The 12,833-nt window shown below is 46.1% G+C and overlaps 1 protein-coding gene across 1 annotated transcript in view; it reads right to left on the bottom strand.

Moving 5' to 3' along the window:
* Positions 1-405: 405 nt before the first annotated feature.
* Positions 406-12,833, bottom strand: part of ppef2a (protein phosphatase with EF-hand domain 2a) — a 14,440-nt gene continuing 2,012 nt past the window's right edge. The window contains exons 3-17 of the mRNA XM_008294163.1: positions 11,656-11,783; positions 11,518-11,572; positions 11,254-11,429; positions 10,604-10,721; positions 10,151-10,197; positions 9,397-9,563; positions 9,273-9,309; positions 8,241-8,390; positions 7,825-8,163; positions 5,614-5,799; positions 5,374-5,516; positions 4,685-4,791; positions 3,904-4,070; positions 2,322-2,409; positions 406-659 (exon numbers count right to left, since the gene is read on the bottom strand). Of these exons, the coding sequence (XP_008292385.1) occupies positions 406-659; positions 2,322-2,409; positions 3,904-4,070; positions 4,685-4,791; positions 5,374-5,516; positions 5,614-5,799; positions 7,825-8,163; positions 8,241-8,390; positions 9,273-9,309; positions 9,397-9,563; positions 10,151-10,197; positions 10,604-10,721; positions 11,254-11,429; positions 11,518-11,572; positions 11,656-11,783 (2,162 nt within the window). The remainder of the gene's footprint in view (positions 660-2,321; positions 2,410-3,903; positions 4,071-4,684; positions 4,792-5,373; positions 5,517-5,613; positions 5,800-7,824; positions 8,164-8,240; positions 8,391-9,272; positions 9,310-9,396; positions 9,564-10,150; positions 10,198-10,603; positions 10,722-11,253; positions 11,430-11,517; positions 11,573-11,655; positions 11,784-12,833) is intronic.

Genomic DNA, 12,833 nt, shown 5'->3' with positions numbered 1-12,833 from the left:
AGAGATGTTTATGTCCAACATGTTGTCCATTTAAACTCATCTGGAGTCAGCATGCAGGCGTTCTTTCGTTCTTTTCTGTTAGTAGAAGTGATGGAAATATATAAATCCTTATTTTAACTGTTTCTAATATTTTAATAATCCTGCCGTCTGAATGTGACGTCTCTGTGTTTAACAGTTTAACAGCTCCAGCGGTTCTGTTTCACCTTCACGTCTCCTGTCAGGGAAACTGTGTCAGAGTGAAGTGAGCATTGACCTTTTAACTCGTCTTAATCCCACATGATCCACGCGGCTGCTGCTCAGCAGCGTCCTGCGTCTTCGTGTGCGTCACTGAAGCAGCTTGCTTCGGCTTTATCTCCCTCCCCTCCCTCGGCCGCCTGGCGAGGAGTCTGTTCTCAGTCTCTCTGGTCAGATGCTGGGATCAGCGTCCAGCTTGGTGAGGTCGGTGGCGGTGCCCATGAACATGCTGCGTCCTCGCTCCAGCCGGCTCTTCTTGTCCGTGAGCCGGAACGCCTCCATGAACTCGTCGATGTCGATGCTGCCGTCCTGGTTGCTGTCGATGGTGACGGCCAGGTCGGAGATGGCCTCCTCCGTGATCTCCATCTTTAGGTAGACGCTCAGCAGCTTCCAGGTCTGCCGGAAGTCCTCCATGGTGATGAAGCCTGAGGAGGAGGATGTTGGAGGATAATTAAGCAAAAGGGAAGGATGGCTACTGATCAGAACATGCATCAGTGTGTGTGCTGTGGTCAGAGGAGGGGAGGGGAGCGACAGGCCAACAGATCAGTGGGTTAATCCTCAGCAGGACTCAGGAGGCCGGTGTTTGCTGCGTCCTCGTGGGCACGCTTCAGGTGGATTAACGGAGGATGAGCTCAGTGGACGTGTCTCGGACTCACTGACACACTTCACACCTCGGCTGAACCGTGTCTTTGATTCAAACAGCATGTCTGTGCTGATTTTATGTTTTCTGATGCAGATCTGTTTCTTTGTAAACCTACATTTTATTAATAAATTGCAAAATTTCAACATTTTAAAACAGAAGCTGACATTTAACCCTCTGAACACAATAATCAATTTAAAAAACAAACCAAAAAAATATCACCAAAATACCATTTATCGTCCCCGATCCTCCAAAAACAGAATCATCACATGTTCAAACAGTTATTGAACTTTTCAGGCATCACTTCGGTGTTTTGGGGGAAAATACTTCAAATCTGGACTTAAATGAAGACATTTTGTTTAAATCACTGCGTTCTTCGTGTCTCATTTAAAAACTGGCCACAGAATAAACTGTATGAAGCAGATTCTGTAAAAAAAACAGAAAACAAATCTGCAGTATTGTTTGCATCGTGGACACTGCAGCACATTTAGAGAAATACAACTTTTTTATTTTTCCCTTTTTTGTGATCTATGGCGTTACAACTTTCTTAAACTGCACAAAACACAACTGGACCTGCTTGTTGAAGACGTTCCACCTTCATCCAAGAGGCTTCATCAGCTCTGACTGACTAGTTGGGAGTTCCACATCCTGATATCCTGAAGGAGACGTTAACACCTGAGTTGTTGCTCCTCCCCCTCGTTATGTGGGTTGTTAGTGCTCCTCCTGACACAGTGGGGTTCGTTAGGGTCTCTGTGGCTCGGTGTGGATGTGGGTTCATCTTCCTGGGGAGAGATCTGAGGACTGAGCTGTAAACAGGTGAGAGGTGATGCCTCAGACCTCCACCTCTGCTGAGGGATGGTCTTTCCAGTTAGATGGATTCTTTCAGCCCTCTCTCAGACCATCTGTCCTCCCTGCAGGACAACATCTGGACGTTGTTGTCTTCAGATGAGTGTCCTTTGTCCTTAAGGTGCAGGTGGACTGCTGAGTCGAAACTCAGGTGTTAATGTCTCCTTCAGGATATCAGGATGTGGAACTCCCAACTAGTCAGTCAGAGCTGATGAAGCCTCTTGGATGAAGGTGGAACGTCTTCAAGGAACTCAAACAGGTCCAGTTGCTACCATTAATCTATGAGAAGAACCAGGACCTGGAGGACTGAGGATCTCCACAGACATGCACAAAACACATGATTGAGTTCCCTCTCCTTCTAGTCATGGATGTGCTGTTTCCATAGAGCTGCAGGACTTTTTATTGGCGTGAAAAATGAGCCCAGAGTGAGTGAAAACGTGAAGTTACTCGTTTTTATAACGTCCTCTTCTCTTCCTCTCCTGTTCTCGGCAGCGCTGCACTGCTTGGCTTTGGTTTAGGTTTCAGGTTACAGTAAAAAGAGGAAAAACCAGCGGTGTGTGTAGAAGCACGTACGATGGTCCACAAATAATAACCGTCTTACCTGAGTTGTCTGTGTCCACGATCCTGAAGATGGTCTCCAGAGTGGAGCGGTGGCGGTACAACGTCTCCAGCAGACTTTGGTCAATGTGCTGCGAGAGGAGAAGCACCAGTTAAAGGGAAGCTTTTATTTGTCTTTGTCATTAAAGCTTTTATGTGTTTTAACATTTGCACAGATGGTAGAGCCTCACATAAAACATCCAGTTAGCAATAAAGACAAAGAGCAGTGAAACAGAACCACCAACACACCGCTTCATCTTCTGGTCCAAATGGAAGTCAGACTTTATCCTGACGGTCACCTCGGCCTCTTTCAGCCGCGTAATGTAAACCTGACGGTTAAAATAAAACCTTCTAATGGCAGCCACACCATGCGCTAGTTAACCTTCATGGCGTTAAAGATTTGTTCCCTCCAGACAGTCATCTGAAGATTCCTGTTGTGCCACTGTTCAGAGACTCTATCATCATGGTACCGAAGCCCAACCGTGCAGATCAGGCGTCGGTTTCCCCGCTACGGTTCCAACATTGGTCGTCTTGGGTTTGGCGGTCCTAAACCTTCACGGTGAGGTGAGGGAAGATTCAACCGCTTTATGTTGTCGTTACAAAGTGGAAGCACAAAACCTCATGGTTCAGTCGTAGACTTTAGGAGACCTCCACCACAGAAATCATGTTCTCTGTTTGTAAGTCCACACATGCTTGTTACCCTTCTGGACCCCAAAACCAACCGGCTGGTTTGAACGGCGTGTTGTCTTCAAACATTGTCCAAATGACACCATTGATCAGCGCCGGACAGTCCTGCTCCTCTGGGACACGATGTGCTGTCCAGAAATCTACCAAACTCTGAACTGATCATGATCACTTCTCAAAAATAAACATATTCTATGTGTCTTAATGAGCTGTCTCAGTGGTTAGCACCGTTAGCGCCTCCCAGCTAGAAGGTCTCCGGTTGGCGTCCCGGTGAGGACACCCGGGATCTTCCTGCGTGGAGTCTCCATGTTCTCCCCGTGCAGCGTGGGTTCTCTCCGGGTTCTCCGGCTTCCTCCCACAGTCCAGAAACATGCTGAGGTTAATTGGTGATTGTAAATTGTCCGTAGGTGTGAATGTGAGTGTGCTTGGTTGTCTGTCTCTAAGTGTAGCCCTGTGATAGACTGGTTACCTGTCCAGGTGAACCTGCCTTCACCCTGAGTCAGCTGGGATAGGCTCCGCCCCCCATGACCCTGGTGAGGATTAAGGTGTAGAGATGATGGATGGATCTTTGTAACGTGGCACTCTCACTACTCCATACATGAAGCCCACCTAGCTGAGCGGGCGACCCATGAACGGGGGCTGTAGTCCCAGATGCATCTGCTGCAGGTCCTCCCCAACTCTTCTCCCCACTTTCCTGTCTCACTCACTCACTATGCTGACTGTCCATCCATCCATCCATCATCTCTACACCTTCATCCTCACCAGGGTCATGGGGGCGGAGTCTATCCCAGCTGACTCAGGGTGAAGGCAGGTTCACCTGGACAGGTAACCAGTCTATCACAGGGCTGAATGTCTCTAATGGGTCGACCCGGCTACGTCAGACAGTGACAGTGCGTCCTTACGTCAGCGCTGGGACCCATGATGGCGAGCTCGTTGAACCAGTCGTAGTAGTCGATCATGCCGTCGCTGGTCTTGCGGGTGACGAGCTGACAGCGAAGCATCCTCCAGGGCAGGTCCAGGTGCATCACACTCTCCACGGCCGAGGCCCAGTCGTTCAGAGACACGAGACCTAACAGAAGGACAGGTTCAAAGCCTCAATGTGTTGCTTTTTGCACACTTACTACTTCTTCTGGGCCTTGAGTTGAGATTATTTTGACAAACTACGATTCCCACGACTCAGTGTCCAGACGGATTGTATTTAGCTTTCCTAAGTGGAGCAGATAAAGTGTACAGAGCAGTGTGTCCTCATCAGAAGGAGTGTGAGCTACAACTAAAAGCTCATCATAGCTACGGTCCTGTTAATGTATGTCTATAGAAACATAGCATGAGTTGTCCTTCAGTCTTAAATCACTTCTGCTTTGACGTGACCCTGGAGGACTTGTTGGAACTCATGGTTCCTGTTCCAGTGAGGATCAGGTGTTTGTCCAAACGTCCACGTTTTTCATGTGACTGTGTTCAGTTAAATCAGTGAACGTGTTCCGTCTGGAGCGTTCTGGGCTGAACTTTTACTTGTTTTCATCCTGAACGGGGATCATTTTGTTCCACACAACATACAAAGAACGGAGCTCATGTTTCTCCCCAGCCCGCCGCCGTCCTTTGAGAACTATGTGGGAACAGAACACAACAGATCGGCCACAGAATGAAGCAACACCTGATCCGCTGAGGTTCAGAAACGACACACACCTGTGTTCTCGCTGTCGAGCTTTTTGAAGGCACAGATGAGGTCAGACTTGTGCGCAAACAGCTGCTCCCGCAGGACTTTGAGGGCCGAGCGCTCGGTCCGGCCGACGCTGCAGAACATACGACAGCAAACACAGCGAGAGAGAGATGCTTCATCAGAAAGGACAGAACTGGGTTTCTCTGTCAAACAGAACTTCATAGATGTTGTCACTCATGTGCAGAGTTCTCGTCTAGTCCAGTCACAGAAGATTGTATCAATGTGTTAGAATATGATTAGTTAGCTGACAGAAATTTATCAATTTATTTTAAAAATGTATTTGTTTGTTCACCTGTTTTGTCCAGAGTCAGACGTTTTTAACTCAACAATCAATCAAATAATAAAAGTTTCCCTCAAAAACCTAATTTAAAAGAAGGTGTAAAATAATAAGAACAATAATAAAACAACGAGTAAGAAATGACTTAAGGTAAAAGTCAGGTTAAAAAGGTCAGTTCTAACTTTATTTTATAGATATCTAGAGTCTCTGCTGTGGTCAGACGCCGCTGAACGCAGCATCACATCAAACATGATCAATCTGTCATTCAACTTTGTGAAAACAGACATTTTCTCGTAGTTTTTTGGGCATTAAATCGTCTCAAAGGGACGGAGCGACCAGCAGGTAGCTCAGTGATGAAGGATGGATCGGTTCTGGTACCTCTGTCTCACGGTGAGCTCCCTGATCATGCTGCTGGCCTGGTACTGGAGCAAATAAGGCACGAGGTCCGGACCCAGCTTCACGTAGGCCCCTCTGTTGCTTCCCACGTCGTAGTAGTTGGAGGCAGAGAACAGAGTGAGGACCTGGATGACATGAGAGAAAGATGCTGATCAGAGGAACTGAACGTCACACGTTTGGAAACCAGCGCGGGTTTATTAACGCCTCGCGGTCGGTGCTGACCTTACGGTTGTGGCAGAACTCATAACCGTCCTGTTTACACTCGTGCGAGCGGATGATGAGCTGCAGGTTGTGTTTGTTCAGGAAGTCCTCGGTGACGTCGGGGCCCCAGTAGCAGCCGCCGCCCCGAACCTCGTTGGGGATGCAGCCGTCCTGAGCCATCGGGTCGCTCCACAGCAGGTCCAGGACCTGGTGGCGCACAGGAAACACAGGAGGGAGAGTTTGAATGTCTTAAATTACTCTGTTGTTCCACATTTAGCAACTATTTCTGAAGTCACTGGCTTCTCCTGCCTTCCTAAGTTTCTGCTATTCAACATGCAGCCGTGGATCCGTTCGCTGTGCATCTGAGATGAAACGACATTAAGTCTTACATCCTACAGACTAGATTACAGTTCGTCTCCTCTTTCCTCTTCACTGAGGTATGAGTTTGATTGTAGAGTTGCATACAAGGTCCAGAGACGTGCAGGGAAAAAAACAAATCGTGCAAATTAAAGTTCTCACACTGAACTTTCACAGAAATGAAAGTTTTTTTTGTAGAAATCAGGATTATTTTCATGATTATGCACATTGATAAATGAACTTTATACTCACAGTTGATATTCTGTCGTCTATTTTGGTTGATGTATTTGAAACATTTTATTATTTCGTTATTTTATTATTTTATTTTACCTTTTTTTGGTTTTATATTATTAAACCTTAATTAAAGTATTGCTTTCTTTTACCTGTTCATAAATTCAACATATACATTTAGGGGTAAAACACAACTGGAGCAATAATACGTGTAAACAGCAGAAGGGAGGAAACACATCTGAACAACCATCAGTCCAACTCTCATCCCACCTGGAAATAACTGTCAAGAAAACGACATAAATCAGTAAAAAATAAAAGTCATTAGAATCACTGCCATGTGTTTGTGTGCCTCCAAACACCAGCAAAGTTTACGTTCATATCTGTTCTTTAACAGCCGGACACCCGGGAACAGCGTCACCACTGAAACATGGTCAGAACCTGACGTGAGCGATGGCGTTAAATGGAGGCCACACGTGTTCCTGCAGCAACCTGTGACCACCAAATCTAACCTGCAGATGTAATGAAAGCCATGCTAGGATCTGTTCCTCTCTCCAGGGAGCGTGGCCTCACCTGACCGCCTGCTGATGACGCTACAGCCAGAGTTTGAGCCCGTTTGCACCTGCCTGCTGTTGAGGTGGTGAGCATGAGTTTAAAGGAAAAACCTGATTTAGCTCGGAGCAGAGGGATTAATGACGCGCTGGATTACAGCTTCCAAACACTCACGCAGCCAACAGACCACATCAGTGTTGATTACTGATGCTGCGTCTATCAGGTCACGACTCGGACCAAAATATCTTTCTCTCCACGACGGCGTTGCCAAGTGTGTGTCTTAACTAAACTAAACGCATGAACTCATCTTTTCCTGGGACTTTAAACGGTGTCTGAGTTTGCTCAGCGGCTGTTTGAATGAACATTTATTCTGATTCTAAACTCTGCAGAGGAGACGCTGTGGATTATTTTGAATCAGTGACTTAAAAAAAGCTCTGATTCAGGAAGCAGGACTGGTTTCCAACAAGGTTCGTAGCATTTAGTTGAACCTGTGAGCCGAGTGTTGGACGGCTGCCCAGAAGGATTCAGACCTTTAGGAGAGAAGTTCAACCAAAGTGTCCTGCAGGAGGACGCTGAAACGGGAACAAGCTTCTGAATAGTTAAACCTTTAACTGCTAATTTAATGAGTGATGAGTCCATATAAAATGCAGCATGAAGGTCATTTGTGTTTAAATCTGACCATAAATGATGCATTTTTTTTCATGTCTTTAACTTTATTGAAGTATTTTGTTTGTTTTTCTGACATCAGATCATTAAACTTTATCCACATGAGTGACTTTAATAACTTTTCATTCTCAGAACTCTAAACATGTGGATCTGTGCATGTGTGTGTATATTGACATTATCCTTGTTTTATTATTTCATTGGATTATTTTTAACATTATTTGCTGCTCTGTTGGTGTTTGTTTCTGCTTCATGCTGTCCTCCTGCCTTGTGAAGCAGTTACCGTCTGCTGCATGAATAAAGCTGCTTATTTACTGGTTTATAATATCCTAAAGCAGAAGACTCCTAACTTTTCAAACCACTGCTGCACTTCTTTATCAAACACCAGATAACTTAAAGTTGTCGTGTAGATATCTCAGAGCCTTCCTTCACCTGTTTCCACTCTTCTTTGGCGTTGTCGCTGTAGACAGAGTCAAAGGACGCAGTCGGCGTCTCTTGTTCTGGCGCCTTGATGGCAGCGTTGAAAATGGACTGCCTCCTCCTGCGGATCTCCAGCTCCGTCTCCATGTTCACCTTGATCCGGTCCGAGAAGTCCTGCAGCGAGCGGTTGTGGAAACAGTCGCGGGTGCCGAGGGGTTTGGGGAAGGTGAGGGAGGCTCGGCGCTGGAAGACCCTGTTGACCCCCCAGACGTCCTCGTCCAGGTCCGAGTCGATGGACGTGGACGCTGAGCTCTGGTGTCTCCTCTTCGGAGGCCTCAGCGCTGAGATGTACTGACGGGGAGCAGAGGAGAGCACACGTTAGAGGGCTGCTGACAGCTCATCAGTTTATCACACGGTCGGCTGCTCACGCTGTGTCTGTCCAGTCTGGCGAGGAGGTTCAGGTCCGTGGTGTCGGAGATCCCTCCGTGCAGGACCAGAACCTTCTGGTCGATCACCGTTGCTAATGGCAACCAGCTGAAAATCTTCTGCAGCAGCTTCAGGATCCGTTTGCCGTGCATCTGACAGGAGAAACCAACAGGAAGGAGCTGTCAACGTCTAAGTATCGGACAGAAGATTTGAGTTTTCTCAGGTGTTCCTGGTTCCTAGAGCTGCGTGATGCACACAGACCCAATCAGCCAAATGAGAGTCTTTGTTCTCACACTGAACTTTAACCAAAACGCCCCTTATTTCTGTCATTTATCGTAGAAATGAGGATTATTCTCCAAAAGGATTCATCCTAAAAAGTTAACTCTAAACTAGATGTTCTGTCTGTTTCTGTTGATTCATTTAAATGATTAAAAAAATGCCTTTTTGTTTTGTGCATATTTCATTTTATTATTTTATTGGTTAGTTCGACCTTCTCTGGTTCATTTTATTCATCAGTAATTGAAGCAAAGCTGCTATATTTGATCTGTTTCTAAAGTCAGTGAAGACATTTAGGGGGAAACAACAACATGTTTTCTGTTTTATTCTGCTAATCTCATGTCACGTTGCTTCCCTCATCCCTCTCATTCCCTCTCTGGTGTTTCTGTTTAGCTCCTGCTGGGTTCTGCATCACCAGAACTCTGCACTGTTATTAAAGGTAATGCTGCAGACAATTCAAACATCAGGAGCATCTGAGGTTTGGTCTCTGGGTCTTTGGGGCGGCTCGACCTTCCTGCTGACCTGCTGTCATCTGGTTTAATGACCTCAAATCCTCTTAGCTGTGAGGAGCAGTGGCCGCTGCTGTGTGCTATATCGAGCTTTCTGGGGAATGTGTGGGCGAAGGCCAATGTGCTTCAAAGATAGCACAGATAAGGAAACCTTTTGGCTCCTATGATAAAAAAAGGTGTTAATACCGAGCTGCTGGCAGAGGCAGAGCTGTGCTTGGAGGCATGTCGGGCTGCATGAGCTCAACCTACCTTATATTTAGTCAACACCTCCTTAGTGAAGCCGTACCTGAAAGCAGCCGGAGAAACACGAGTTAGGAAACAAGATTTAGCTGCGCCTGGTGGATGTGGTGCGAGAGGAGCAGGTAAACTTCACCTCAGGTTGACGATGTGGTCCTCGTGGTTTCCTCTGTTGAGGTAAACGTCGCTCGGATACACGAGCAGGAACGCAAACAGGATGAGGAGGATCTCGATGGAGTCTTTGCCTCGATCCACGAAGTCTCCGTTGAACACGTAGGGCTTCTCTAAGGACGGCATGCCGTTCTGCACAGCAGCAAGAGAGACAAAAGGTCTGTCCATAGTCTGAGTGTAAAGGCTTCCCAGAGAGACAAACACTGATTTATAGATCTAATAACGACTGAAGCTGCTGCAGCGAAACGTCTCAACAGGATTGTTTAACGAAGTCTGATTACAGCTGCTCAAATGTCATCAGCTTCTCTCAGTCTTACATCATTTTAAACTGAATCCTTCTCAGTCTTTGGAGCTGTCAAACTGTCCTGTTTAGATTTAACACAGAAACGATATCGATCCTTTAATTGACTTTATAACAGAAGCTTCATTCGTTCATTCACCCACAAAAACATCCATCTAACGCTGAGGATCAAACACTTCTGGCACAAAACACATGTTCATGGAAGCAGTGAAACGTACTTTACTACGTACTTCAGGACTTTTCATTATATATTGATATTTATACACTAAAGTTCAATGTCATTTTTACAGCCCTGTTGATGTGAGTTGAGTTTTGAGGTATAAGCTGGAGAAGAGTAATCCGATTACACTGTAAATATCAAAGCATCTCAAAAACTCTCAGCTCATAGAAATTAAAGAAAAGAGTTTAGAGTCCCGACCTTGTAGAAAACCAGCAGCAGGTCCTCCAGCTGTCCATGCAGATCACCTGTAACAGAAGAAGAGACATAAATACACAAATACAGGTGATTAACAACAAGATGGAAACTCAGGATCCACACGTCTGTCCAGAAACAACAGGGAGGCGCTTTGGTGGGTATTTATGACGAAAGCTCAGGTGCTGAAAACAAGCTTTAGTTTTTCTCAATTCCATCACACTTTACTGCTGTTTCTTTAATAGGAAATGAAGAAAACATGCAAATATTCACAATCTATAAGTCTTATTAAGGATTGTTTTGCTTAGAAATTACTTAACTAATGAACTGATGATTAGAGATGTCTGTGAGTGATTTTCTGTTTCAGGTGCTGATATTATAAATATTACAGTATTGTGCTTCTCTGCTTTCATTTCCAGTCACCTCTACTGTCTATCAGAAATCTTTCTTTTCTCTCACCACAGATCGTGATTTCCTTGCTGTGGCAGGTGGAGATGCGGTTGATGTTTGGCAACATGCGGAGCAGCTTCCACGTCTCCAGGAGGAGCTGGAGGGCGTAGCGCGAGTGCAGCTGCTGCTGGCGGAGAAGCTCATTAGCAAGAAGGCCTCAGACACAAACACACGGAGGCAGCCTCATGTCTGGAAACTGATGTTTGTCACTGCAGCACAGCCAGGCAGCCGCAGCTTCTACGCTTAAATATAAAACATTTTCTCCAAGATAGAGCCGATCTGTTGTCTGAAGATTACACGTTACACCAAAGCCCTTGTTGGGGAGGTCCATCCATCCATCCATCCATTAGTCCGTCCATCCATCCATCCATCCGTCCACCCATCCATCCATCCATCCATCCATCCATCCATCCATCCGTCCATCCATCCATCCATCCATCCATCCTCTCTACACCTTAATCCTCACTAGGTAACCCAGATACATTTTACTCCAGACAAACTTAACTAGTTCTGTCATTTTCATCATAATATCAGAGGATCTTCTCTTGCAGATGCTTGCATAGTACCAGGTGTTGTTGTCATGAACTATCTACCTGTTTGCATTAAAAGCAGGAGTAAAACTAAACTCTATTTATGACTCAGTCCAGCTGTGCGCCTACCTTCTTGTTCCTGAAGGCCTCCACCAGACCGACCGCCTGCTCCACCGTCAGAGGGAAGGTGAGATGAGGTCCTGAGTAAATCTCTGGCACCTCGATGTTCTTGTAGCAGAAGTGCCTCTCCCACTCGGCGTCCCGACACACCTCGTTCTCTCTGAAGATGTGCGAGATCAGATTTCCTGGCAGGTCGACACGGTTCGAGGTTAGTTTCAAAAACGTGAATGTGGTCAGGGGAATCCAAACGACCAACAGGAGCAGAGATCTTACGTTCATTGCTCGACGGTGTGAAATTGTCCATGAGGTATCCGAGGAAGTTGTAGAGCTGCACACGGAGGAGACAGGTTGTAGTTTCAGTGTTAGCTTTGAGCAAACATTCAGACTGGATGGTGTCTGGTGGTTCGTCACCTTGATCTGGGCCTGCTCTCCAGAGTACTCGATGGACTGGAAGATGTGCCAGGTGTACCTCCGCCTCATCTCTGTGCGGGCGACGTACTGACGGTACCACCGCTGGATCAGGACAGCAGCTCGTATGGCTGAAACAGACAGGCAGCACGATGGGGACGTTCTCAGTACTTTCTTCTATGAAAGTAGATTATCAGTGGAAACATCACAGAATCTGCAGGAGCGACTACAGGATGCAGGTAGCACTGTCATGTGGCTGTCAAGGAAAGGCTTTTTGACCACTAAGATCCATCCTTCATCCTCACTAGGGTCATGGGGGGGCGGAGCCTATCCCAGCTGACTCAGGGTGAAGGCAGGTTCACCTGGACAGGTAACCAGTCTATCACAGGGCTACACTTAGAGACAGACAACCAAGCACACTCACATTCACACCTACGGACTATTTAGAATCAGCTAAGATGCTTAACTTTGCTGTAAATTGTGTGTTTCGGTTCCTGATGACGTTAACGCACTGTGGACATGATCATCCCACAACACCCGCAGGTTGTGTATTAAGTATAACAAACACATAATTAGCCTCCTTACAGTCCTGCTGTTCATCATGTAAGGGATTTGTAATTAAAGACACATACGGTACAGCTTCAGTTCCTTCTGATGTGACACATGTTGTTGTCATGAACATTATTCTGATCAGTTTGTGGGTGACACACATTCACCATCAGAGCTCTAAATATAAGAGTGGTGTGAGCCTCTCCCCAGCAGGACTGCTGTCAAGACAACAGCTCGACGCTTTCTTCTAAATTAGATCTACAAACTTTACCACCTTAGTGCCACATAGTGTTGCTTTTTCAGCATTTGTTTATTTGAAGTCATTTGTTTTACTACAATCCACAATGTGAGGAGTTTTTTCATCACATTTAAATTCTGTGCGCTCATTAGAAGAAGCCGTGTGAGACTGAAACGACTGAATCAAAAACAAACTGTGACGTGGCTGCACTTGTTCAGGCTCCCAGTTTTACTTTAAAACCTTCAGCAGCAGCAGCAACACAAGCAGTGTGTCATCACTTTTCAATCAGGAGGCGTTGAACTGAACGTAGACGGACGTGTTTTCTTTCCCGTATGTGTCGGTATGTTTTAGACAGCATCGCTCTGCCTGACCCCGAAACGTGAGCTCTGAGTTT

This window comes from Stegastes partitus, unplaced genomic scaffold (assembly GCF_000690725.1).
Source record: "Stegastes partitus isolate 25-593 unplaced genomic scaffold, Stegastes_partitus-1.0.2 Scaffold945, whole genome shotgun sequence".
Taxonomy (NCBI): Eukaryota; Metazoa; Chordata; class Actinopteri; family Pomacentridae; genus Stegastes; species Stegastes partitus.
This window is presented reverse-complemented; position numbering and strand designations above follow the sequence as displayed.